Source organism: Belonocnema kinseyi, chromosome 1 (assembly GCF_010883055.1).
Source record: "Belonocnema kinseyi isolate 2016_QV_RU_SX_M_011 chromosome 1, B_treatae_v1, whole genome shotgun sequence".
Classification (NCBI taxonomy): Eukaryota; Metazoa; Arthropoda; class Insecta; order Hymenoptera; family Cynipidae; genus Belonocnema; species Belonocnema kinseyi.
The window spans coordinates 166,393,376-166,421,013 of record NC_046657.1 but is presented as its reverse complement, the minus strand read 5'-3'; the positions used below and the strand labels follow the sequence as shown (position 1 = coordinate 166,421,013).

General features: G+C 28.8%; 2 protein-coding genes across 2 annotated transcripts in view; both read right to left on the bottom strand.

Moving 5' to 3' along the window:
* Positions 1–1,094: 1,094 nt before the first annotated feature.
* Positions 1,095–9,694, bottom strand: LOC117168678. Its single transcript, XM_033354353.1, has 2 exons — positions 9,596–9,694; positions 1,095–3,293 (listed from the first exon to the last, which is right to left on the bottom strand). Exon 2 carries the CDS (start codon positions 3,190–3,192, stop codon positions 2,164–2,166), a length of 1,029 nt encoding a protein of 342 aa, XP_033210244.1. The 5' UTR covers positions 3,193–3,293; positions 9,596–9,694; the 3' UTR covers positions 1,095–2,163.
* Positions 9,695–24,889: 15,195 nt separating this feature from the next.
* The window catches only part of LOC117168671 (cyclin-T2-like), a 25,799-nt gene continuing 23,050 nt past the window's right edge, over positions 24,890–27,638 (bottom strand). Inside the window, exon 7 of the mRNA XM_033354341.1 lies at positions 24,890–25,705. Coding sequence (XP_033210232.1) covers positions 24,902–25,705 — 804 coding nt within the window. The 3' untranslated portion in view covers positions 24,890–24,901. The remainder of the gene's footprint in view (positions 25,706–27,638) is intronic.

The following is a 27,638-nucleotide window of genomic DNA, read 5'->3' as shown; positions in this document are numbered from 1 at the left end:
GTCACCTTCAGGCAAGCGCGCTCACAATATGCAAGATTTAGGATATTTAGTATCTCCAATTTTATACTTTTAGTATCATATACTGCCTTCTAATATTTTGTATTGTGAATAGATATTATATATTATGGTTTAATCCTTAAATGACACTGGGGGTCCATTGGACCTCAGACAATTTTTAAACTATATAAAAATTCGTACATTCAATTAATTTTTCATTGTTTTTCGTAGTGTTACAAATAAAATTTAAGTTAATATACCGATTGATTCTTTAGAAGAGATGTTAAAGAATACCCAAAAAAAAAAATTTTTAACAAAAATATCAAAAATTAATCTTTTTACAACAGTTTATAAAACGCTGGGGTCCAACAGACCCCAAGTGTCAGCTATGTTATTTTTTGGAGGTGTGCCATTTAAGGGTATATATTTTTGTTCTTCTACAATTTACATGTATTATTTTAAACATTTTCAACTTGTTTAAACAATTTGTTCTAGCCAAATGTAAAATATTTACACCCTTCTGCGTAACATGAACTAATTCTATCAAATCGAAAATCATCGATAACTATTTTTTTGTTAATTTTTGAAACAAATGTTTATTTTTGAAATGTAACTCATGGCCTGAGTAAGGCAGACATTAGAGCAGAGTAGTTTTCGGTCGATTTTTTAATAAACTGCACTGAATTTTTATATCTTGTATTCTTAACATGTACCTAGAATTGTTTACGCCATTTCCATTCATAAGAGGATCGAATGAATTTTTTTATTGCAAAAAACTGAATTTTTCTGCCTCATTCCAATAAAAAATTAAATTTAAACAATATCAAATTGTCAGTCGCCACTTCCTTAATTTTTTAGACTTTTAGGTGAAATGTAAGAGCTTTTCATATATAGTCCAATATAGAACACACTTAATACTGCAAACTTACCAAGTGCAAAGTTTCGAAAAGTTCACTGCAGCTGACAAAGATCATTAAAACCTACTTGATCGCCAAAACATCTGCATCAGATTCACGATTATACCATTGCCATGTAATTTTCTAGCCTCGTTATACTACCCGAACGGAGGGGGAACAGAGTACAAAACAAATATCTATAGAAAAAAATATACTGTATTTTTCGTCCATTTTATGACGCTCTCACCATTCTGAAAATACATTTTTTCTCAAAAAGCAATAAAATCACACTAATCACACAGTTATACATTAGAAACTATCGGTTAAAATTTATTGTACCTCCAATCATGGAAATCGGTTTAAAAACAGGGTTGCTTTAGAAACTGATTATCATGTGAAAGACCTATTTTTCTTTCTTAACCAATTTTCTATTTTCAACTTCCACTCTCTGCATACTTTAGGGAAGTGAATGAAAAAATTTGAAACTTCTCTAAATTAAAGCCTGAAATCTCCACCTTTAAATGAGACGAATAAAATAAAAATAAATGTTTACTAGTTCTCAAATTATTATAAAAAATGCAGATGCGTGCTCAAGACGAAAAGTGGCTGCTTGAGTGGCAAATGCAGATTTTATATCTTATTTATCATGCATTAAAAAAAGATAGAAGTTCGGCTGCCGGTCGACCGACTGATTTTTGTCTTGTGCACGCTCCCATATTTTTATGGTGGTTCAAGTGCCAGTAAATATTTGTATATAATGCACACATGATTAGCACGTGTTATCAGATTCTTTTCAGTTCTAAAAATAGCTACTTACATAACAGGAAGGCCAACAGCGAATGCGCATGTGCGCAGTAGAATTATGCTATTCCGGAAGTATTAGAGACTTATATTTTTACTCCATAAATACGTATTTGCTGTTGCCCGTCCACGATTATGGCCCCGTCAACCTATAACCTTAAATTTTAGACGTGATAAACTTGCGATTAATAGCTTGGCCTCCATTTAAGGATTAGATTTCAGATTTGAACCAGTAGTGTAATTTCTTATTATCTTACCATATATGTACAAGTCTACATACACTTTGATTAAAACATAATTCAGAAGCGATCCTTCATCTCAAAGAGAAGAAATTAAAAGTTGTGGAACCTAAAGTTTTAATAATATAATAATAGTACAATATTATTTCCTTTTAACAAAAAATAAATAAATAAAAACATTTCCTTTCTTTCACAAAAAATTAAACTGCATGTCAGAAATTTAAGAGACGTCAATCTTTCAGTGATTCAGAAACACCTGGGATGACGAGTTTTGATTTCGCATTTTTCATATAACAGGAAACACAATATTCTACTGAAACTATATTGCGATACAAATGCAGACAAATTCCTTTAGAGCTTTTTAGATTTTCTTTCATGTACTTCAAAAGAGCGCTGATGCTTCTTTGGTTCTCAATAATACTCTTGAGATACACAATCTTAGTTCTCAACCTAATAATAAAAGCCTCCTGTTTTTTTATCGAAACGCTCATTTTTTCATATTCCATTTCAGCCCGTTCGAGGTCCTTCTCGAGTTTCTGCAGTTCTTCCTTCTTCTTTTGTCGGTTTTTTCGAGCCTCTTCTGCATTTTCGGTAGGAGCTGGTAAAGTGGAAGGAAGTCGTCCAGATCCAGTTTTCTTTGCAGTTGGACTGCCTGCAAATAAATTTGATTTCCCTTCTTGTTCTGTTTCCGGTTCGCTTCTGGCCACTGGCATTGAGTCAATCATTTTCTCCCGCAAGAATTCCGACTTGAAACCGTTCGTTTGGCAGGAAGCACATAATTCTAATGAAACTCCTTTGCAATTCACATGTAGACAAATTCCTGCATTGTTTTCCAGGCTTTGGAAAAAAACTCCTTCGTCTGAACTTACATTGACGGACTTCCAAAGTGCACCAACGATGGGTTCCATACTTAGCAGGTACGGGACTTGATGCTTTAGTAGCAACTCAATATCAGCTTTCTGCTCCGATTCAACTTTTTTTATATCTTCTATCTTCTTTATGACTAAATGAAATTTCTTTTCGAGGCCTTCCTTGTATTCCTTCTCTCTTTTTCGATGTTCTCGAGCCTTTTCTGCGTTTTTTGTAGGTGCTGGTAAATTGGATGGAAGTCGACCTGGTCGCCTAACACTTTTCTGTGCCATTTTGGCATCTGCAGGGATGCTTGAAATTCTCCTTCGTTTAGCTGCTGGTTCCCATATGTCATTCATTTCATCCCACAAACTTTTTTCTTGATCGAATGATTGGGGTCTAAATGCCATTTTCAATATTGAGGGTTCCTATGGCTGTAACTTGATGAAATTTTCGAAATGCCTCTGCCTAAATCACTTTTGATCATTTAAGTTCGTCGTCCAAGTTATTCCTGAAAACGAAACAAAAAAATATTTTATGAAATTATAAACTTTCATTGCAAATTTAAGATTGAAGTGAAGGTCTGGGTTTTTTAGTGCACGAATCAATCGATGCAGATTAGGAATTTGATCTTTTCTACATTTAAACCGAGGGATGTACCACACAGGATTCATTTAAAATCGTTCGAAGTCATACACAATGTTTCACGAATCCCAACGAATCCAAGCAGTGATTACGAAGCGCGGAATCGGACAATGTGTATAACGTACCCCCTGTATCAGAAAAAAATAGCTTTTACGTCGGTATCCTGCCAATATTTTCGATAAACAGAAAATCTTAATTCAAACAACGCACGATGTGAAAAAAAGTCAACAAAAGAAAAACTTTGATTTTTGACAGCCCTACAAGATTATCAAAACAATTTTTTGAATTTTCTTGAGAAATCGAACATTCAAATTTGAATAGCACAAAAAATAACACAGAAACTATGCACCCAAGAAAGATCCAAAAGTTCTTTAATAAGTACTTTTTGATTCAACGAGTAGTTTTTGTTTTATTCATGAAAAATGAAATTATAAATAAATTAATTAATTTTTTGGACAAAAAAGACGACACACGCGATGAGAATTTGTTCGTGAAAGTAGTTATAGTCATATAGGCATATAGTCATTAAAGTTCATTATAGTCAATAAGCCGAATTCGTTAAATGTTTTTTGTGAACAAAACTTAATTCGGAAAAAAATTCTCCTGACTGCAAAAATGGTTGAGCCCGCACATAAAACTAATAGGATACACCCCTTATATAAGAAAGAACTTTTTTAAATATTGGAAAATATTATAAAGGTTATTTTTACAGAATATCTTCTCTTTATGTTTACAACATCCGAATTAAAAAATAAAAAATATTTTCTGTAAAAACCCAAATATTTGCATTGTATTTATTCTCTCATGTATGCCCTTGTGCAAGTTTTTACATCCACACATTTTTTTCTAATAGTTTTTAAAAAGCTTCTGATAATAAGCAAGGTACCCTTTCATTTTGTGTGTTCTAAAACATTTTTCAGGATGAAGGTATTTTTTTTCCTGAAAATATAACTTTAAAAATTTGTCTTGTTAAGCGATACAAGCTCTCACAAAAGAACAAGCGTTTTTTTTTGTATAACTTTTATAGATGCGCAAATCTTTATCTTGATGTCTTATTTTGGTATCTTCTCTTCATTACGAAAAAATGCGAAAATTTTAATTTATAGAAAAAAGAATTCTGGCCACAAAAATGGTTTAACCTGCATTGAAATCCTTGTAATTTCGAGAAAAATTGTTCTCGTTCAGATATCCTGACTGTTCAAGCTTAGAAATTTAAAACAAATTCCAACATATTGACATTTTGAATAAATATTTTTGCTGCTTCATTTTCAATATTTTGTTCGGGATGTTTGTCAAAACAGTGCTTTATAGTTAATATTAAAAAAAGCCAAAGTAATTTTTACTAATATAAACAAATTTAATAAACAAATGCAATCTTAAACATTCCATGCTCTAAGCACGTTATCCCTTTAACAAAAATAGTAAAAAATTTGTTTGAAATAAATAATATATATGATTTGTTAGTACGTGATAACACTTGTTAATTTAAAAAAAAAAACTTGATTTTCAACGAAATAAATTTCAAATAACTCGCAAAAATCCTTTGCTTATGATACTTTATTCACTTTATCAACTACTTGTCAACAAATTGATGTTTGCTTTTTTTTACAATTATTATTGGTTAATAAGGTATAATAAGCGAACGACTTTTTGAAACAATTTCAAAATTATTCCTATCAAAAAATCTGCTATTTTAAAGTTGTCGAAACTCTGTATTTGTTTAAAATATTAATTTGAACAATTAACCATTGTTCTCAAGTATTAACAAAATCGTACATGTTATTTATTATTTACAAATTTTTGATGACTTTTATCAAAGAACGAAATGATTAGCACACAAATAGCTGCAATATATATTTGTTTATTAAATTTGCTTATAAAAATAACAAACACTGTTGATTAAAAAAAAATAGTAAGGAGTGTCTTTACTGATTTGATGATTTTTTACATTAACATAAGTAGTTGAAAAATTGAATGTCTTCATTGGAATCGCAAGAATTCGCAATAGATACTGAACAAATCATTTTAAAAAGACTGTCAAAAAGAAAAGATAAAAAGATATTCAAAACAGGCAGTCACAAAATACAAATGTCTTTAAATTTCGTTATTTTGATCTGCTCTCTATGCGATCACCGTCTACCTGCTCCACCTACCCTCTCCACTCGACTTCCCCTCACTTCGCTGAGTGAGCCCGAGACGCAGTATCGAGCCTTGCCAGCGGGGAGGTGCTTTGTCCTTATGAGGAATAAAGTACGAAATATAACAAATTTTTAATCTTGCAATTAGCAATTTTAAAATATTATATTCGGAATCTACGTTTCTTAGCGATTCCAACGAAATGTCACTTGCAATCAAAACATCAAAATTAGAATTAATTGAGGCAGATTTTAGTTTATATTTTGACACTGGCTGGCTAGCATTATAGAATTTTCCGTAGTATAGTTAAAAAGGCAACAGTTGATTTTGTAGAGAATTCGTCTGTTGACAATTCAACAGTAGAATTTTGTAGAAAGCTTGTCGGTCAAAAATTCCACTGTTGAAATTTGTAGAAAATTCGTCTTTTGTTAATTTAACTGTTGAATTTTCAACCAAAAACATTTTTTTTCTAGAAAAAGTCGAATTTTCAACGACAGACATGAATTTTCTATAAAATAGTTCAATTGAAAACTCAAAAGAATACATTCTTTGATCTAAAATAAAATAATGTTATTTACTATTTAAATAACATTAATTTTCAACAAAATTCATGATTTTACCCAAAATAAACCTTCAACCAAAAATGGAATAGTTGAATTTTCAAATTAAAAATTCATTTTCAACAAAATAATTCAATTTTCAACCAACGAGATAAATGTCCAATTAAAATAATAAAGTTTTAACCAAAAAAAGAATTATTCCCAGTTAAAAAAATTAATTTTAAATTTAGAAAAACAAACAACTTTTCAACCGAAGAGATGAATTTTTTACCAAATTTATAAATCTTCTACAAAAAAAATGAATTTTTAACAAAGTAATTCAACTATTAAGTGATAAAGTCCAATTATTTTCAGCTACCATTTATTTGAAAGTTAAAAATTTTAAGTATTCCTTTGAAATTGTTTAATTTCACATTCAAATTTAAAATGAAATATTTAACTAAACATTACTATTAATGATTTTTTCAACTATAAAATGTTATTTTAATAAATATTTTTTTATTCATTATCTCCAGTTTCTCCAATAATATTAATAATATGAATAATTATACCTGATCATTTTAATCTATATTATTTAAAATTATTTATTTTTCATAGCACGTAGCCATTCAAACATTTCGCATTTTTTGAAATAATATACTATTAGCACAATTGATTATTCAAATAAGATGTGGATACTATCTTAACTTCAATTAAAAGGACTACAAATCCCTAAATTCTCAATAAAAAATATTAAATTTTCAACAAGATAGGTTAATTTTCAAACAAATAGTTGAATTTTCAGTAAGAAAGATATATTTTCTACCCAAAAATACCACTTTTTAAACAAAGTATATGAATTCTCAATTCAATATTTGTATTTGTAACGAAAAAATGATCAGCTTTGAACCCAAAAATCGAGTAGTTAAATTTCCAGATAAAAATTTAATTTCAACCACAACATTTCAGCAAAGGTAATTAATTTTTTAATAAAATGATGAGTCTTTAACTGGAATAGATTAATTTGAAGTAAAAAAAGATTTTGTAACAAAAGAGTCTACTTTCAAACCAAGTATATTTGTTTCAAACCAAAAAGATGAATTTTCAAACAAGAGGATTGATTTTATATAAAAAAAATAATTATTAACAAAATACATCACTTTTCAACGAAATAGTTCAATTTGCCACCAAAAACGTCAAATTTTTAACCAAGTTGTTGAATTTTTAATTAAAATGATGTATCTTTAACTGGAATAGTTTAATTTCAAACCAAAAAGAATTATTTCTACCAACAAAGACGATTTTTTCAACAAAATACGTAGATTTTGAACTGAAAAATGTAAACTGTTAACAAAAAATCAAATAGTTCAATGTTCAGTTAAAGAAAAAATTAATGTTCAACTAAACAGATGAATTTTCAACTAAAATGATCGAATATTCAATTGGAATAGTTACATTCTCAGTTAAAGAAAAAATCAATTTTCGAACAAATAATTAAATTTCCAAATAAAGTAATGAGTTTTAAACTAAAATGATAAATCTTCACCTGAAATAGTTCACTTTGAACCAAAAAAGATTAATTTTTAACTAACTAGAATAATAAAGAATCATTCCCAGGAAATAGGATTCCAGATCTTCCAGACAGAGTAAAATGTGTTATAATATTTTTTTCAAGATTAGGAGTTTATCTAATAATAATTAGAGGATTCTTTTTAGTTGTCAATTGAACTAATTTGTAGAAAATTAATGTATGTCGTTGAAAATTCGAGCTTTTTTTGTAGAATATTCATCTCTTTGGTAAAAAATTCCACATTCAAATTTCCCAGAGACGAATTTGCTACAAAATCAACTGTTGCATTTTCAACAGTTAAAACATAAACTAAAATCTGCGACAACTTATTCCAATTTTAATCTTTTAATTGCAAGTGACATATTGTTGAAGTCACAGAAAAACGTTGATTCCAAATATCTTTAAATTGCTGATTGCAAAATGTAACAAATTGTATGTTTCGTATTTCATCCTCATTAGAACAAAGAGCCCCCACGCTGGCGAGGCTCGACACAGTGCTCGGGCTCAGTCAGCGACGCGAGGGGAAGTCGAGTGGAGAGGGTAACACCAGCAGGCAGGCGGCGATCAAATGAAAATCTCCAATGCAAGGGTCTTCAGACAAACTACCTGCTCGTCTTACATACAAGCTAAATATAATATTCCTTTTATGACTCTCTGTTTACTCTATCCCCACTACCCAACTTCCCCTCATGCAGCTGAGGGATTGAAACATAAGAATTTTTTTATTTTCCAATTAATAATTATTAATAAATTTTATATTCGATATCTAAAGTTTTTTTGCGATTCCAGTGAAATATTGCCTGTCCCAATAAGTTGAAAAATAAAAAAGTGCACTGTTCGAAATTTCAATTTCGCAAAATGATACTTACAAATTACCTAATTTTCACATACAATTGCAGAAATTTCTATAATATAATGTAAAAAAATTTCACTAAGACCACTATTTTCACGCCAATCTCTAAATGTTTCTGGAATGAAACACTCAGCGTGCGGTTTAGAATTTTTTTAAATTGCTTATTATCCAAATTCAAAGATCAAAATTCTCCAAGAACCCTAATATAAAAGATTTCACTCAAAATTTCATTAAATGATAAAAAATAGCACTTCTATACATTAGGGCTTAGAATTTGGAAAATAAAATCTTTCAGAAATTTATAATACAACTATTATTTTTAAAAAGACTGTGTCTAGTCCTCCCGAAAAATTGAAAGAATTGGAAAAGGAGAGAGACTCGATTTTATTATAATTTTCAACTTATTAAGGCAAGAAACATCGTTGGAATCTCCAATAAACTTAGAATTCGAAAATAATATTTCTCAATTAATAGTTGCAAAATCAAAAATTATGTTTCGTATTTTATTCTGCACTAGGTACAAAGGACCTCCTGCTGGTAAGGGTTGGCGAAAGCATATTCTCGATCTCTCAGCTGCATGAGGGGAATTTGAATAGTGGGGGTAGAGTAAGCACGTAGACCATATTCAAATTTTCTCTGACATCAATGAGCAGTGCTCTTCAAATTTAAATTAATAAAAAAACTACTAATTCAAACAGTGAAAATTCGTGTACTCATTTATTTGGTACTTTAAGTTCTGAATTAATACAAAATTATATTTATTCATATACCAATATTACTTAATTCGTTTGGTAGTTTTTCTTTTTACTAATTATTTATTTAGCAGTAAAATACCACGAATTTGTGATTGTTTAAGTAGGTAAAATAGTTCATAGTGAAAAAAAAACAATTTTGCAGGAATGAGTAAAAACAAACTTTGATTTTTAACAACATTATTTAGAAAATCTAAAGAAATTTAAATAAATTTTTTTTTAAATGTTCCGATATTTCGGAAGATTTATAAAATCAAAATATTTTTAGGAATTCTTTAACGTTTTTATGAAATTCAAAAAGATTTCGTAGGTACTTACCAAGATTAATCAAAGCAGGAACGAAAACTCGTATCTCCCATGCACTGCCACTCAAACTATATTAAAATACACAATTTATACTCAGAAGACAAAAGTACACTTGATGAAGTCTATCGGACGATTGAAATTGTGGAAGGAGAAGTCAGGTATTTATACAATTTTCTAAAGAACTCCATTGGTCAGTTTAGTCGCAGGGCGGGGCGGAACATCTGCATTCTGCATACTTGCATCGAGATCCTCAACCGCCCCCTCCTATAGCCCCTCCGTGCTATACTTCCCTTTTGTAAGGCCCCTCTCTTGTGTAAAAATGGATAATAGATTGCAAATTTTATCATTTACTTATGAATAAGATTCGAATGTTGTAAATTTATTAATGTCCTTTCAAGATGGAAACCGACTTTCTTTTTTAAAATTCACCATTGTATTACCAGCATAATGAGCATAATGAGCATAATGAGCACTGTTTTTTAAAGAAACTAATGTTTAAGACCATGTACCACCTGCCCGATGCCTAGCTTACCTACATTTTTTCGCAATATCTAACTCACGTTCAGGTGAAATGAAATATCGAGTACAGTTCCCCCGGCTTTTTTCCCACAAAAATCAAATTTTTAAAAACTGAATTCGGAGATTCTGTAAAATAAAATAACGGACGTCCCTGGGCTCTTTTTTGAGGGAGGTGCATTATTTTGAGGTTAGGGTAATTTTTCAGCTCTCTGTCATTGCGATAATGTAGTTCTCTGTCGTACCGATGCTTTCGGTAAGCACTCTAGAATAATTATGGGAGAGAATTGTAACACACATAACCTCGAAAAATACACACACGTTTTTGGAAAAATCAAAAATTCTTGGAATTAAACCACAAAAAAGTGTGCAGGGACGTCTGTAAGCATGTTCACTATCATTTCCCAAATTTTTAAGGCAAAATATTTATGATTCTAGAAAAAAAGCCGGGGAAATCTAAAACTGATGAAATCGATAATTTTCTGAGTATCACATGTCGATAAGATAGGAATCGGATAACTGTTACATATGTTTTTGCAAGGATGGAAATTTGGCAATTGTTTCTTTTTATTGATATTTTGTATAGTTAAAGTCGGATCATAAAAAATAGTATTAATTTGCCGAAACAGTAAAATGCACTTTTTTAATACTTTTTATAATTTTTATACTTGTAGCTATAATTTTGTATTATTATTTATAATCAACGCGTGAAGAAAATCCACAGGAACACAATTTTTGACGCATTTTCAGTAAGCTAAAAAATAATGGGGAATTTTTTCTGAAAAACATGCAATTATAATTAAATTACAAAAAAAAGCTTTATCGTAGTGAAATCCGAATTTTTCCATTTGCAACTTTATATTATTTTTCACTATTAAAAACTATACTGCACAAAATTTAGCATCATTTTTTGGCTCACAGAAAATTGGTCATAAAATAAAAATTTTGACCTCAAAGCGCGTGAGCAAATGTTGAGCAATATTTTTTCAGCTTTACCAAGTCACCTAGTCAGAAAATTTGCAACGTAACCGACAGACCTTCAATAAAAGAAATTTTTGCATAAGTATGAAGTGCCATCAGGGTGGCCGTTTTAATCAAAGAAAAAAATTCCCGGTCATTTTGCGGGTTCGCAAGATTTTTTCACGGTCCATGAAATTAAAAACTTCAAACTCTAAAGCTAAAAATGTCTCAATTTGAAGTAATAAAAACTGAGCTGTCAATTATTTTAAGCAATTTTAAGTTAGAAATATTAAAAGTTGAGCGATTAAATTTTTGTTATGAACTGAAAACTTCTTAAATAAAAAGGTAAATTATTTTCATTTTAAATAGTTTCAAAATCCTTAAAAACCTTCAAAAATTTATTTCAAAATCTTGAAACATCTGCATGTTGTTTTACATTTCTTCAAATTTTACATTAGTTTTGAAATTTTTCAGAACTTCTAAACATCATTTAAAATTATTCGAACTCTTCCTACATTGTTTTTTAAATCCTGCAAAATATTTCCTTAAAATCATCATATTTATTTTTACGATTTTTGAACTCTTTTTAAATATTTTCTTAAGATTAATTTTTCCAAATAAAAAGTAATTTTTAATATTCCTGGGAATCTTAAGAAAATGTTTTTTTTCTTTTTGAAGCTTTTCATAATTCTTAAAAATTGTAAATTTAAATTTTTTGTTTGAAATTTGCAAAAATGTATATGTTTAAATCATTTGAAATAATTTCAAACTTTAAATTAATTGTGAATCTTTTCAGACCTTCTAAATATCTCTTCGACTTGCTCGATTTTTTTTCTAGGAATAATAGATGTTTAATATTTTTTATACATCAAAACTCAACGATTTTACTTTTAAATAAAAAAATTTTTTTAATGGAACAATTAAAATTGTAATGTTACTTATTTTTCATAAACAATAAAATATTTCTAAATGTTAAGCCGTGGTTATTTTTCTTAATCATAAAATTTCAAATTTTAGACTAAAACCATATTTTTAATTTAATAAAAGCCTTTAATTATGAATATATTATTTTAAAGTTAATTAAAAATTGAAAATAGTTTATAAAGTCTTCAACCGTGAGTTTACATTTAACTCTTACATTTTTCAATTGAAACAGTTTCATTTTTAACATTAAAATCTGGAAATTCTTAAATTTTGAACTGATTCCGAATTGTCTTGTGAGGTAAATTATTATTCACTTATTAATATTTATGTATAGTTAAATTTTAAAAATCATTATCATTTATTTTCACATTTGATCAACTAAAAAGTTGATCAAAAAATTTCTAAAAATTTGTCAAATTCCCGGGTTTTTAGATTAGGCTGGCATCCGAAAAAAAGTAAATAAAATTGAAATTGATAAATATCTTCTGTTCGTTCAGTGGATTCAAAAATGTAAAAAAGTTACCATTGGTTATAAAATAATAAGAACTTTGTTTCTATTAAAAATAACTGGTAGTAAGCAGTAATGCCGAATCAAAAAAAAAAAAAAAATTCGAAAATAAATACAGAATTAAAAAGTATGTTAATTCACGAATTCACTTTTACACTTTTACATATTAATTTAATCAACTAAAACTGATAAACCGAATGGGACTTGGACAGTAGAAAGAATGGAAAAACGGATATTAGAAAATATGTACAGTTTATTGCAAAATATCGTGGAAAATGTGTTGAACGGATCTATATATATAACTTTCATAACACAGAAGCACTTAATATATTATATACAAATAAATTGTAATTCACAATGAAAATATCTTTTTACACATGCCGTGAAAAACATTACAAAAATAAATTCAAATGAAAACAGCCGTATTTACACTTTGCAAAAGGCACCTGTAATTTTTCTAAATCTATAAAAAAAATGACTTATTGTCAACTAATCTCTTCCATAATGTTGCTGGTTATCAATTTTATTATAGATTCCGAAAAGTGGAATGTGACTAAAATCCGACCTGCAGATACGGCTGTTTTTTTTTCGCTTTTTACGGGCACAAATCTTTGGCTCGGTATGACGAGAATGATTTTTTTTAACCCTCCACTTAAAATTCCAAATAATATTTTTAAGTGAAGGGCGTTTTTTGCACGAAATAAGTTTTTTGATCGTATGCGTAATTTTTGAATTACCTAAATTCATATGACTAATAATAAATAATAGTGTATCTCTTGAGTCTCTTGACAGTGATTGCTTAATTGTATGTTTAAAAATCCTGCAATCGACTGTTGAAGTCATTTCAAGTTGTCTTCTTTTTTGCCTGTAAATGAAAACATAAATAATATTTTCATTAATTTCTAGTGAATTTTATAAAAATTATATACAAGGTGCCTACTGAAATTCACGAGCTTATTATAACTAATGTTTTTTTTTTCAATTTCTCGGGGTTTAATTAATATTTTTAATTTATAAAGTTTTGACAAATTATATTACAAAATATTCTTAAATATAGCAGGACCATCGATTAATTAAGTAATTAAATAAAACTAAAAAAATAATTATTCATTTCTTGAATTTTTCTCAAAGTCCACGAATTTTAATTATAATTTTAACAAGTTTTTATTTTATCTTCATATACTGAAAACCCCGTGCATATTGAGGTAAAATTAAAATGTATTTTTCACCAAGAGGTTTACTTTTCAACTGAAAAGATTAACTTTGCAGAAAAAAAGAAAAGATTTTTCAACAAAATACATGAATTCTCATTCGAAGAGATGAGTTTTCAATTTAAAAATATCAATTTTCAACCAAATACTTGAATTTCAAACTAAAAAAGCTGAGTTTACAACAAAAAATGGAAAAGTTCAATTTCCAGTTCAGATATAGCCATTTTCACACAAAAAACCACAAATTGTCAATCAAAGTGATAAATTTTTAATTTATTTATTATATATTTATTTTCAACCAAAAAGAAGCCTGTTGAATTAAAAGAATAAACAATTAACTGGAATCCTTGAATTTCTAACCAAAAAGGTGAACTTCCAAACTAAAAGATAAAAAATTCATCATAAAAAATTAATTTTCCATACAAAAAAAAAACAATCTATTTTCAACCAAAGTGATAAATGACAAAATATAGTTTTATTTTCAACCAAAAAGATGAATGTTCAACTGAAATGATGAATGTTTAACTAAAATACTTGAATTTTCAATTTAAAAAATTAATCTTTAAATAAAAAGATTCACTTTATTTAAACAAAAATATTCTTCAATAAAATACAAGAATTAACAACAAAATAGTTAAATTTTTAACTAAAAAAAGAAAAATTTCAACCAAGCATTGTATAGTTAAATTTTCATTTGAAAATTTCATTTTTACCAAACTGATGCATCTTCGACTGGAACAGTTGAATTTCAATTTTAACCCAAACAACAAATTTTCAACTAAACTGATCAACGAAGCAGTTTAATTTCTATCAAAAAAGACGAATTTTAAATAAAATTCAAGAATTTTCTGCTAAAAAAGATAAATTAGCAAAAAAAAAATTAAATAGTTAAATTATCAGTTAAAAAAATAATAATTTTGAACTAAAGTGATGAATTTTCAACTAAAATAATGAATCTTCAACCGAAATAGTTGAATTTTATAATAAAAATATGTATTTTAAACTATATTTATGAATCTTGAACTATAATAATCGAAATGTTTAACCAAAAAGATCAATTTTCAACCAGAAAGATTAATTTCTACCAAAGAAATACGATTCTTCAACTAAAAAATATAATTTCAGAACCAAAAATTTAATAGTTAAATTTTTAGCTAGAAAAATTGATGTTCATCGAAAGAGATGAACGTGTAACTAAAATAATGGAATATTCAACGGGAATTTTCAGTTTTTTCATTTTCAGTTAAAGAAAAGTAAATTTAAACAAACTTGACAAAACAGTTAAAATTTTCACTGGAATAGTTGAATTTTCATTCGAAAAAATGAGAATTCTGAACGAAAAACGTAATACTTGATATGTCTACAAAAAAAATTTAGTTTTTAATATAAACACTTGAATTTAACCTAAAAATACGTCTTTTCAACATGAGTTAAATTTTCAACTGAAGAAAATTTTCCAGTGACGTCAAAAAAAAATGTAACAAACTGCTGAATTTTCAAGTTAAAAAAATTAACTTTTTACCAAGAAGAATTATTTTGTATTAAAATTGACGAATTTTTAACAAGTTATTTGATTTTTCAATTAGAGAAGATCAATTTTCAAAGAAAACAAAAAAATTTTTTCAATAAAATTGTTAAATCATTGTGTCAAACTATTCTTAGGAATGAAATTCAAGGTCTTTTCCAGGTTTTTTCAGGTCAAGAAGTCAAGTTTTTCCAGGTCTCCTCTTTTTCATCAAATAATGAAATAACCGTTTGCTATAGATTTAAAAAATGAGCCATTTCATTTTTTATTGGCCAATAATTTTTAAAGGAAGCAGAACCATAAATAAACAAATTAATTTTTTGCGAACATGAGTCGTCTTTGAAATCCTTTATATTTTTTTAATATTTTGAAATAACTTAACGTCTTTGAAATATTTGGGAAATCTTTTAAATTCGTTTGAAATCATTGAAATTTTTATGAAATCTTTAAAATTTTTTTGAAATAATTTTGTAATCTTTTATATTCATCAAAATATTTTTTATCTGTGTAAAACCTTTTAAAATCTTAGAAACCTGGTTTACTTTAACCTTGTTAAAATCTTTAAAGTCTGTGAAGTCTTTCGAAAGCTTTAGAATCTTTGGATATATTCGAAATCTTTTAAGTTTCTGTTAAATCTTTTGGAATCCTTTGCAATTTTTAGAAAGTATTTGTAATCCTTGAAATCTTCGTAATCTTTAAAAAAATTTTATGAAATCTTAGAAGTTATTATAAAAGCTTTCTCTAATCTTTCTTTGCGAAATCTTTGTTTTTCGTTTGAAACCTGCTGAAATCTTCTCAAATTTGATGTAACCTTTGAAACAGTTTAACGTCTTTGAAATGTTTGGGAAATTTTTTTTATATTCGTTTGAAATATTTGAAATCATTTTAAATCTTTGAAATTTTGTGTACTGTACCCTTTTTGAAATCTTGTATTCTTTTGAAATCTTTATTAAATTTTTATAAAGTCTTCGAAATATTTGTAAAATCTTTCTTAAACCTTTTCTATTCATCAAAATATTTTTAATCTATGTAAAACCTTTTAAAATTTTAGAAATCTGGTTTACTATAACCTTGTTAAAATCTTTACAGTCTTTGAAATCTTTTGAAAGTTTTAAAATCTTTATGAAATGTTCGAAATCTTTGGGAAATTTTTGTGAAATCTTTCAAATCTTTTGAATTATTTGTGAAACTTTTCTTTAATTTTTGATTGTGAATTTTTTTGATCCGTTGAAATCATTGAATTATTTTAAATCTCAGTGAAATCTCTTCAAATCTTCTAAAAGGGTTTGAAAATTTTTGAAATAGTTTCAAATCTTCGAAATGTTTTAAAATCTGATGTACTTGTAACCTTTTTAAAATTTGGAAAATCATTTAAATCTTTTAAACGTTTTTAAAGCTTTATGAAATTTTTATGAAATATGTGAAATCTGGTGTACAAGCCTTTTTTAAATCTTTGAAGTTCGTGAAAGCTTGGTAAAATGTTCAAAGTCCTTTTAAATATTTTAAAATCTTTGAAATATTTTGAAACCGTTTGAAATCTTTAGTAATGTTTTGTAATTTGGTGTGCACTTAAAAGCCAAGTGGTGAAACATTTGAAAAATCCGTTATATGGCCATGGATTATTCTAATTCTGAAACAGAATTGACATAGAAATTTTCAACTAATAATTTTTATAATTTGTAAGTTGCATATCACAAAAAAACGTATACTTTAACAATGGATAATAGAGAAAAACATTAAAAACTCATACAAATATTCACAATATTAAAGTATGTACATTACAATCCATAAAATAAAAATCTCTGTATTTATTCTGTAAAGACAAAGTGTATCAAATCCAGGAAAAAAATTCCCTGAAAAATCCAGGGTTTCTAGGAATCCCATTAATATTACAAGATATTCTTCAATATTTCTTTGATCATAAATTCAAAGATTTAGGCCTTAAATAAACATATATATAGCATAAAGGTGGTGGTTGGGCGTATAATATAAACAATGAATAATACAAACAATAAAATACCCTCGGACCTCCCAGACTGCTGTGGGCTAGAATGAAAGTAGGAATCAGAAGACTATTTATCATAGCATGCTACGCGCGATTTGATAGTGATCCCAGAGAAATAAAAGGCGCCTTCTGGGACACTTTAAACGACACAATAAATATTTGCGATCGTGTTGAAAGAATAATTCTGCTAGGAGATATGAATGGATGGGTAGGCATCCAAAATCAGGATACAGATGCAAGAACAAACTATAACGGAGATAAATTAATTGGCTTATGCTTATAAAGGAGTTTGTTTATCACAAATACTTGGTTTAGGCATAAAATGATCCACATGCACACCTGGTCTAAAGGAAATAGCCGCAGTATAATTGACTTTGTCGTTGCGGATGAACGACTAAGAGAGTTAGTCAAAGATACAAGGGTCATGAGGGTCCTGAATGCAATACTGATCATTAACTTCTGATCTCAAAAATTAACTTAGGTCGGGGATATAGAAAAAAGAGAACCAAGAAATCAAAACAAACGCAAATACAAATTGAGAACATACAGAAACCGGATGCTCGAATAGATTTCCAAAATAAGATAATAGAAAGCATAGATAGGGTAACATGGGAGGAGCTTATAAAAAACAAAGATATAGAGGGCGCATGGAGAATGTTCCGGGATATCATTGTTAGGTGTTCGAACGAAGTGTGTAGTACCACGGTTTTAGGAAGAATGTCTGGTGATGCGTGGTGAAATGATGAAATTCAGGCTGCCCAAAAAGCAAATAAAGAAGCGTACAGGAAAACTTTGAACATCGCAGGTCTTAGCAATGAGGAATGAAATAGACGTATAAATAATTACAGACACAAAAAGAGGATACTCAAACGATTAATTAAGGAAAATAAAGATAAAATTAGAGAAGAAGAGAAGAAAATACAAAACGACTTTGAAGGAAGCAAGAAACTGCGTTATAAAAAAAATGAAGGGAAATAAAAGTACAGAATTTTTCAACATAAGAAATAGTAATGGGGAAATGGTATATGATACAGACGGGATACTAGAAGCTTTCAGAGACTATTTTAGGGGACAATTGGGAGATGAACCTATTGGACACCACAACTGCGATGTTGACCATGATGCGTTAGACAACTCAATTGAGAAAGTCTGTGTCACGGAGGTTAGGGATACAATTAAGGACCTAAAAAACGGTAAGGCTGCCGGGGTAGACGGTATTAACGCTGAACTGCTTAAACACGGTGGCGAGTACATATGTTACCACATAGAATATGCGAATTGATAAACTTATATTTTGAGATGGAAGACGTTCCAGACGATTGGAAAAAAGCGGTTATCATACCAATGTACAAAAGAAAGGGAGATAAAAGCGACTGCAATAATTACAGAGGAATCAGCTTGTTAAGTACCGTTGGCAAAATATACTCAAAAATACTTACTCGTATGGTAATGAAAATAACAGAAGAAAAAATTTGGGAAGTCCAAAGTGGGTTTATGCCAGGAAGGTCATGTACGGATCAAATATTTAGCTTAAGGAAGATTACAGAAAACAGTTTGAGAGTAGGAAGAAAAGTTTTCTGTCCATTTGTTGACCTAGAAAAAGCTTTTGACAAAGTAGATAGAAGTAAACTTTAGGAAGTCCTGAAATAATATGGAGTCAATGGATGGCTTCGACATAAGCTACAAAAATAATATATACGGGTAGCGTTATGTGTTCATGGTTATTTATATTATTTATGAACAAGTGTTTCAGAATGGCTCTTTTCGACGAAGAGGGTGTGAATCTGGAAACAGTAAGGGTACGTGGGTTAGCATTCGCAGATGATAAGGTTGTTATGGCAGAGTCCATCGAAGACTTGCAAAGAATGTTGAATAAACTGAATGCAACCATGAAGAACATGGGCCTCAAAGTTAACGCAAATAAAACAAAAACTATGGTGTTCGAAGGAAAGAATGAGAAAACACTATGCAATATTGTATTAGATGATGAGAGAATTAAACAACTTGATAAGTTCGTATTCCTTGGTAGCTTATTTACTAGGGACGGAAAGATAGATGGGGAGTTAGATAGACGCATAAACGAAGGTAAGAAGGTTATTGGTAGAGCAGGGCTTCTTATCAGAAGTAAAAATATATCAAATAAAACTAAAATGTCAATACATACATCTATATTTGTACCGACTGTACTATACGGTAGCGAGACATGGACCTATCAAGAAAAAGATAAGAGTAAAGTTAATGCAATTGACATAAAATTCTTGCGCATGATATGCGGGAAAACTCTGATGGACAAAGTGAGTAACGACATAATTCTAAAAGAATGTGGTACAGAAGAGACACTAGTAGACACATGGGAAAGAAATCGGTTAAGATGGTTCGGACATGTTGAGAGAATGCCAAATGAACGACTAACGAAACAAGTGTATCAAGGTAAAGTAAATGGCTGCGTGCCCAGAGGTAGACCGCGGAAGGAATGGTTGGAATTCGTGAATAAGACCCTACTTAGAAGAGACATAAGAAGCCACAAAAACACGAGAGCCTGCATGGAAAAATGCATGGACATGAAAGAAGCTACAAAAATATGCCAGGACATAAAAGTATGGCGACAAATAGTTAATAAAAAGACGGTTAGTAGAGTGAATAACACCTGAAACTAAAGACCTTGGATACTAATGGACCCAAGTGGGGAACCTCACATGACGACTTTGTGTGGATTTTCACTTGGGGTCATTGCTAGAGAGATTGATCAGCAACCAGGTTCGGAGCAATTTTGCGAAACAAATGTGTTATTTAAATAAATAGCACGAGAATTCTAGATGAATCTAAAAATTTTATAACCTTTCCTCACATTACTCCCTTCCCCTACGAGTGAGTCACGCCTACCCCGAACGGGAAATAGCTTAATGGTATAATAATAAAAATTAATTAAAAATTTTCAGTTAAAAACATTATTTTTCAACAACAAAGAAAATAATAAAACAGATTTGTTTTTAATAAATCTTAATTCAAATTATAGTGGTTGTGAAGAAATGAATACCGTCTTTCCGTAGCTTAGTGGTAAGAGCATCAGACCGTCAATCTGAAAGACCTGGGTTGGGATCCCAGCGGAACTTGAGAGAAATTTTTTTTACAATTTAGAAATAAAAATCAATATTAACAAAAAATTGAATATAAAACAGGAAAACAAAAAACAATTAACATCAAGTTTTTTAATACATTTCACCTAGACAAAACCATAAAATGAAAAAATGGTTTCAATTTTAAACAAAAAAGATTAATTTTCAACTGAAATGATCAGTTTTTAACTGGAATAGTTGATTTTTAATCAAAAAGATAAAGTTTCAACAAAGAAGATTAATGTTTACCAAAGAAGATAACATTTATAGAAAATACATGAATTTTAAATTAAAAAGATGAATCTTCAACCAGGATCCTTAAATTTTCAAAAAAAAGTTCCCAGAAGATTAATTTCTATGAACAAAATAAAAATTTCAACATAAATATAATTTTTAAGTAAATACTTAATAGTTAATTTCCAGTAAAAAAAAATTAATTTTCGACACAAAAAAATACGAAAATCAAATTCTGAACAAAATAGTTCAAGTTGAAACTGGAATAGTTAAATTTTCACTGAAAAAAATAATTTTCAGCCAACAAAAAACGGAATTTTCAACAAAATAGCTCGTTTTTAACTGAGAAGATGAAGTTTCAAATTAATTTTTAATAAAAGAGTAACTCTCAACCAAGTAATTAAATCTTCATTTAAAAAAGTCGAATTCGGGACAGAATAACTATTAGTTGATATTTCATCCAAAGAAGATTTAAATTTGTAATAAAGGACAATAAAAATCTACCAAAAGGAACAAATTTTCAACAAAAAAAAATTAAATTCCAACTTTCAGTTTACAAAATTGATTTCAAACAAGAGAACGCGTTATTAAATTTAATATTGCAACTTGAAAAAATTCTCTGACAAATGAACAATCATTCTTATTCAATTTTATGTTGCAATTTAAAAAAGAATTAAGCAGGCTCTCGGCAAAAATTTCCTTGACTTTAGAAGAAATGCACTGATATTTCTAGGTTAATAAAATTTCCTGATAGGCAATTGTTTGAACTAGTCTAATTTAAAAAAATGTACTAATTTAAACAATGAATTATTGTTTATTTAAAAACTTTCGAAAAATTGCGCAAGAGATGTCCAATTTTTTCTTAAATTGGTATCCTATGCTACTTTTTGTTGAATAATTACATAATTTTGATACATTTATTTTAATTTTTAACAAATCTCTAGTTATTTCAACAATTTTTGTTTGCTCAAGCTGCGTTTTTTTTTCGAAAACTTTAAAAAATTGTAATAAAATGGAATACATACAATTATTCTTCAAAATGTATAGTGTATAGAAAAAATATATTAACCATTTTTTAATTCTTTACACAAATATAATTTAAACAATTATTTTTTAAATCGAATTTCTTGAATTAAAGGTAATATTTAATGATTTCGAGAAGTAGTAAATTCTGTTAAAAGCGTCAATTCATTCTTTAAACAATTTGTGTTCGTTCAAGCAGTTTTCTGTTGAAAAATATGAATCAATAATATAAAATATAACTCAAAGAATTATTTTCGTAAATATATATCAATATCAACATTTTATTTCAAAAAATTGAAACATTTAGAAGTTTTTACTTTTTTCAAATTTTAAATAAAAATTTGTTTCCAGAATCTCTAAGCTTCTTTAAAAAAATCTAATTTTCCCTACACATTTTTTGTTGCTACCGAATAGAAAATTTTCTTTAAAATCCTCCACATTCATGTTTGATAATTTCGAAAATCTTTCCAAATCTTTCTAGAAATTCTCTTAAAATTAATTTTTTAAAATAAAAAAAATCATTTTCAATTTTCCTAAAAAATGTTTTTCATTCTTGTGAAGCCTCTTAAATTTCTTAAACGTAGACACTTTGTTTAAATTATTTTAAATCATTAAAAATTTTAAATTAATTTTGAATTTTTTCATAATTTCTAAATATATCTTTAATTTACTCGAATTTTGTCTAAGAATAATAGGTGTTCAGTTGTTATTTATACATCAAAATGCAAAAATTTGACTTAAAAATTTAAAAAAATTTTAATGAACAATTAAAATTATAATGTCCAAAGTTTAGTTTTACTTGTTTAGTTTTGAATATTAAATTTAAAATTACTGATTTTAAATGAACAGCCAGATATTTTTAAAGATTTAATTTTTTTTTATTTTTCTTAATTAAGGGCATGTGCTACTTACAGTTTCCCCGGCGTTTTTTCCACAAAAATAAAAATTTTTAAAAACTGAATTCGTACATGCTATAAAATATCATAACGGACGTCCCCGGACTCTTTTTTGAGGGATAATAGCAAAAAAAGTTTATTGTGCTAAATAAAAATTTTATTCATATGTATTATTTTGAGGTTACGTCGTTTTTCATCTCTGCCTTTCCGATAATCTGGAAATTATTTATGAAATAAACTTTTTTGATTGCCTGCCATAAGGGTTAGTTCCGGGAGATTAGTTACAAGATTATTTGCAAGTCCAAAGTTTTCGGCCAAAAATATTGTGTAGTTTGGCAGTAACGCACAGGAGAATTGTAACATACATAACCTCCAAATGTAAACACATTGTTAACAATATTAAAAAATTTTGTGAAAAAAAACACAAATAAAGTGTGCGGGGACGTCCGTTAGCATGTTCGCTATCATTTCCCAAATTTTTAAGACAGAATATTGATTATTCTAGAAAAAAGCCGTCGGAACCTAAAACTGGTAAAATCGATACTAATTCCTAAGCGCTAATGCAAATTAATCAGATTTTGTTAAATTAAAACTTTTTTGAATTAAACCAAAAAAAAGTGTGTGGGGACGTCCGTTAGCATGGTCGCTATCATGTCCCAAATTTTTAACACAAAATATTGATTATTAAAGAAAAAAAGCTGTCGGAACCGAAAACTGATAAACTTGACAATTTTCTAAGTATCACATGCCCTTAAAACATTTCAAATTTAACGGTTTAAAAATGGAATATTTTAGACTGAAATAATATTTGAAATTTAATAAAAGCCTTTGATTCTGAATACATTATTTTGAAATTACCTTAAAATTGAAAATAGTATATACAAAACTAAAAATACTTTTCATAAAAATATCTTCCATTTTAAATGCTTCTAATTTAAAACTGCATTTTAAAATTCTTTAAATTAAAACGTAAAGTTAAAAATGATGAATCTAAAATGGAAAATGTTTTAAGATTAAGATTTTAGAATTACGCATTCGAAACTGAATAATAACATAATTGAAAAAGATAACAATTTAACTAATTATTTAAAAAACAGTTAAAATAAAAATTTGATGGATTTTTTCAAAAAAATTTGTAAAATTCCCGATCAAAAAATAAATTCACTGTCATTTCCCGGTTTTTTCCCGGTGATTTCCCGGTTTTCCGTCCAGCGGCCACCCTGCGGATACCAATTTGAGAAAACATTTGACATCTCTGGCGCAATTTTGAGAAATTTTGTAAATAAATAATAATTCATTGTTTAAATAATTACATGGTTTCAAAAAAATGTAATACTCCAAAAACAATGTCCAACTATTTCAACATTTGAATCAGAAAATACGATTATTTTTCACATTTTTTGGGAATAAATAATTGTTTAAATAAGTTATATTTATTTGAGGAATTGAAAATTGTTTAAAAAATCATGTGGAAATATTCAAGTTGTCTATTAGTAATTATTTGTACGAAAAAGACGACAGAAATAGCTAAAAATTAACGATAATACGTAAAACTGTGTTTTTTTTTAATTTTCGGGTTATATTTGGGGCGCTGTGTTTGTGGGGTGGTGGTTTAAAAATAAAACTTATTAGTATGGTTTTATTTCGTAGCAACTGCTCTTCAATCTTTAAAAAAAAACTTGGCACATTTCAATGAAATCTTGAAGCATGTGTTCAATTTTTCGAAAATCAAACATTTCCCCATCTTAACCCTCAAAAGTGCATACATGGTAAAAATCACGGTAAAGTGCATCGTGGGTGTTAAACACTCCAGCGTATTTAAGCATGTATTGTTTAACCCCTATTGAATATTTTGTCACAATAAAATTATCCGATATAGTTTACGGTATCTTTTATAAGGTAGAGTTGCTTTTATAACCATTTATATATTTCAAGTTTGTTAAAGAAAAAATTATTCATAAAAAGTGAAACGATAAGGTTTTTACTTAAAAATTCATAACTCACGCAATTTTAATTATTTTAACCTGAAAATTTATGACTATACTTTTGAAATAGTGTACTTTCATAAAAAAAATATTTCAACATGGGTGCTGTCAAAAAAAGATACTTACTTGCACCCCACGATTTTTTTATCTCCACTTTCAGCAGACTGACGCTTGACGCAGTATGCTAAACGACTTTACTTACAGTTGGTGCCTGCCACTAAAGCTAGATGGCGACACTTAATCAATTTTTTCGAATTAAGTATGATTTATAAGAGTTTGAAAATTTCTTGCGATGTCAGACACCCACAATGCACTTTTCTCCGGAAACGGATACTTTGGGTGGGTAGTAGACACCCTGATATAGATTCGCAAAACATTTTCAAAATCTAATAAAAAAAACTTACCCTTAGAAGGTCTAAACGGGTATTGTCGAGTACGTGTCGCAGTAATTCAGTCTCTTCTTAGAAATTTTGATTTTCAAACTGCCGTTCTGGGGCGATTTGGACTCGCTTTCTGGGGCAAGTAGAAAGTCGTTGTTCAAGTTAAGCCTATCCTTTGGAATTCTAATTTTGAGCGATATCGTCGAGATCTCTTCCTCACTTTTCAACGTCCCATTATCTGTCGTCTGCTCGTCTCTACGTTCCTCTCTCCTCCTTTCCCTGTCCCTCTTATTCCGTTTCTTCTCCTTTTTCGCCTCTTTCGATTTTTTCTCTTTTTTTGCTTTCTTGCTCTTGCGCTTACTTATTTTAATCTCCTCAACAGTATTCGGTAATGATTGACCTTGAACCGTCGACGTGTCAACTTTTACAGTTTGGGATTCATCTTCAGGAATCGAAATCTCTTGCTTTCCTCTTCGCTCATCCAAGATACCAATTGGAGGATCCATGAAGACCTGGTGGGTGAGCGTTCGTTCCGCGGTAAAATTTTCTATGTGAAGCCGCGTGTTGGGCTTATCGAGCTCGGTCGAGATGACAGCAGTCTTCAGAATGGAAGATATTTCTTCGGTCAATTTTGCCGACCTTGTGAAATCGGGGGAGTTGCAGTGACGTTTTGCAGAGGGATTCAGATTGTCGGAGGCTCGTCGCTTAAGGAAACTTTCCTGCATACCTAGTGAACCGGCAACAGGCGTCATCAGATTGGGTGATGCAGCAGAAAGTAGGAGAGGCACTTGGGATGGGGTCGAAATAATCGGCTGAGACTCGTTCCATTGTTGAGATTCCTTAAGAGAATGAAAGAGCAATAAGTAAGATCAGCCCCGTGGCCGAAAATTATTAAGATGCATGGGGAATGTGTGAAAAATATGGAATTTTGTGCCTTTTTAATTATAAAAACATAATTTTTCCTATTTTTTTTTTTGCTTTATTAAGGTGAACCGACCATAAAAATGTTCTATTATTTTTTAACCCTCACACGGTACACTGGTGCGAATTCGTACCGGCGTTTTTGAACAACAAATACGTTCGAACGCCAAGGTTTGAGGCCCAAATCCGGTTAGTTCCAATTTCGTTGATCTCTCCCAGATAGAAGGACGAGAAAATCGAATTGGTGCGAATCAGCACCTGTGTACCTTTTACGTGTGGTAAAGTGTTACGAGCTAGAATTTCTCAATATTGTTATCATGCATAGGAGTTTCATTAGTTTGTTCAATTTAAGTATGTTTATGTAAATTTATTTGTTATTTATCGATTTTTCATGATAGTTTCCAATAAATATTGGAAAAATGTGATTTTTTCCATCAGATGCATGGGAATGAAGTTGAATAGAGTGTAAAGTATCGAATGCCAAAAATGTCGCGAATAGTAAGCATTTCTTGTTGAATTTATTTCCATTCCTTCATAACGGAAAATCATGCATTTGAAAATACTCCAAATTTGATCTACCGGGAAAAATACTAGATTCGCATTCTCGGCATAAACAACATTTTTTTATGATTGTGTGTTTCTTTAACTGCAAAATCCCGCAAAGTTTAATTAATTTGAATAAGATGCGAAGATATGGCGAATTTTTTTTTCCAAAAAAGTGATTTTTCAAAAATGCCGCTTTATTTATAACAAATTATCATGGGGAAAATTAATGATTATTTAAGTTTCTATAGAACCATTAGATTCAGCAGGAAATTTCATAGAAAAAACATGTTTTTAACATTTTTCTACTCTCAATCTTCTTTTTTATATTCGAAGTTGAAAATGCAAAAGCCAGATTCGTACTAGTGTACCTTTAGTAAGAGTATGTAAGGAGTTTGCCGTTAGAGGGTTAAGTTGTTTTGAATTTTTTACCACTATTTATTTTTGTTAAGATAAATGATACATTTAGCAAAAAATAATAAAAAAATATACCTCAAAATCTGTGAACGAACTGCTACAAAATTCGCCATTTTTGTTCTATTTCAAAACTTTTCACATAACTTTTACAGCATTGCATCATTGAAATCTCCTACATGTAAAAAGTAACGTTTTTGCAAATTTGTAATAAAATTCATAACTTTTTTATCTATTTTATTCGATAAGTTATGACATTTTACGTAATTTAAAAAAAAAATTGAGTAAATTTAAGAAATAATCAGAAGTTTTGAAGCAATTAAAAAATTATTAAAAGGTACAAAAGTTTTTTTAAGAATTTTGTAAAGCTTTATGGAAAGGAATTACATTTTTTCAGGTTCCTAGAAAAAATTAAAATAATTTTTTATTTGGAAAATTTAATTTTAAGATATAATTTAAAAAGTTTTTAAACATTTCATACGATTTCCCAAAATTTTTAAAATGAGTTTACAAGATTTTAAACCAAAATTGTACAATTTCGTAATATTACCAAATAAAAAACCGAATAAATTCCTTTAAGATAATTTCGAAAGTTTTTAAGAGAATAAAAAATTTTTTGTCTTAAAATTTCTGGGATATTAAGAAGAGTTTCTAAATTTCGGGAATTCATAAATTTTTGGGAATTTAATAATTCGTTTATTTTATTTTTCTGTTTCGAAGTCGGTGAATTTTAGTTTTGGATATTTTTTAATTCGGGATTTGATTTTTTGTTTACAATTAAAAATCTCGTCATAATTTCGTATTTGTGAAATTTTATATTTCGGTAATAATATACATTTTCGGCAATTTTTTTCATTCAATTGTGTATTTATTTATTTTTTATAAGTTCTGAAT

What these genes read in the sequence shown, in the direction of transcription:
- LOC117168678 (XM_033354353.1), bottom strand. Translation starts at nt 3,192, where the DNA reads ATGGCATTTAGACCCCAATCATTCGATCAAGAAAAAAGTTTGTGGGAT.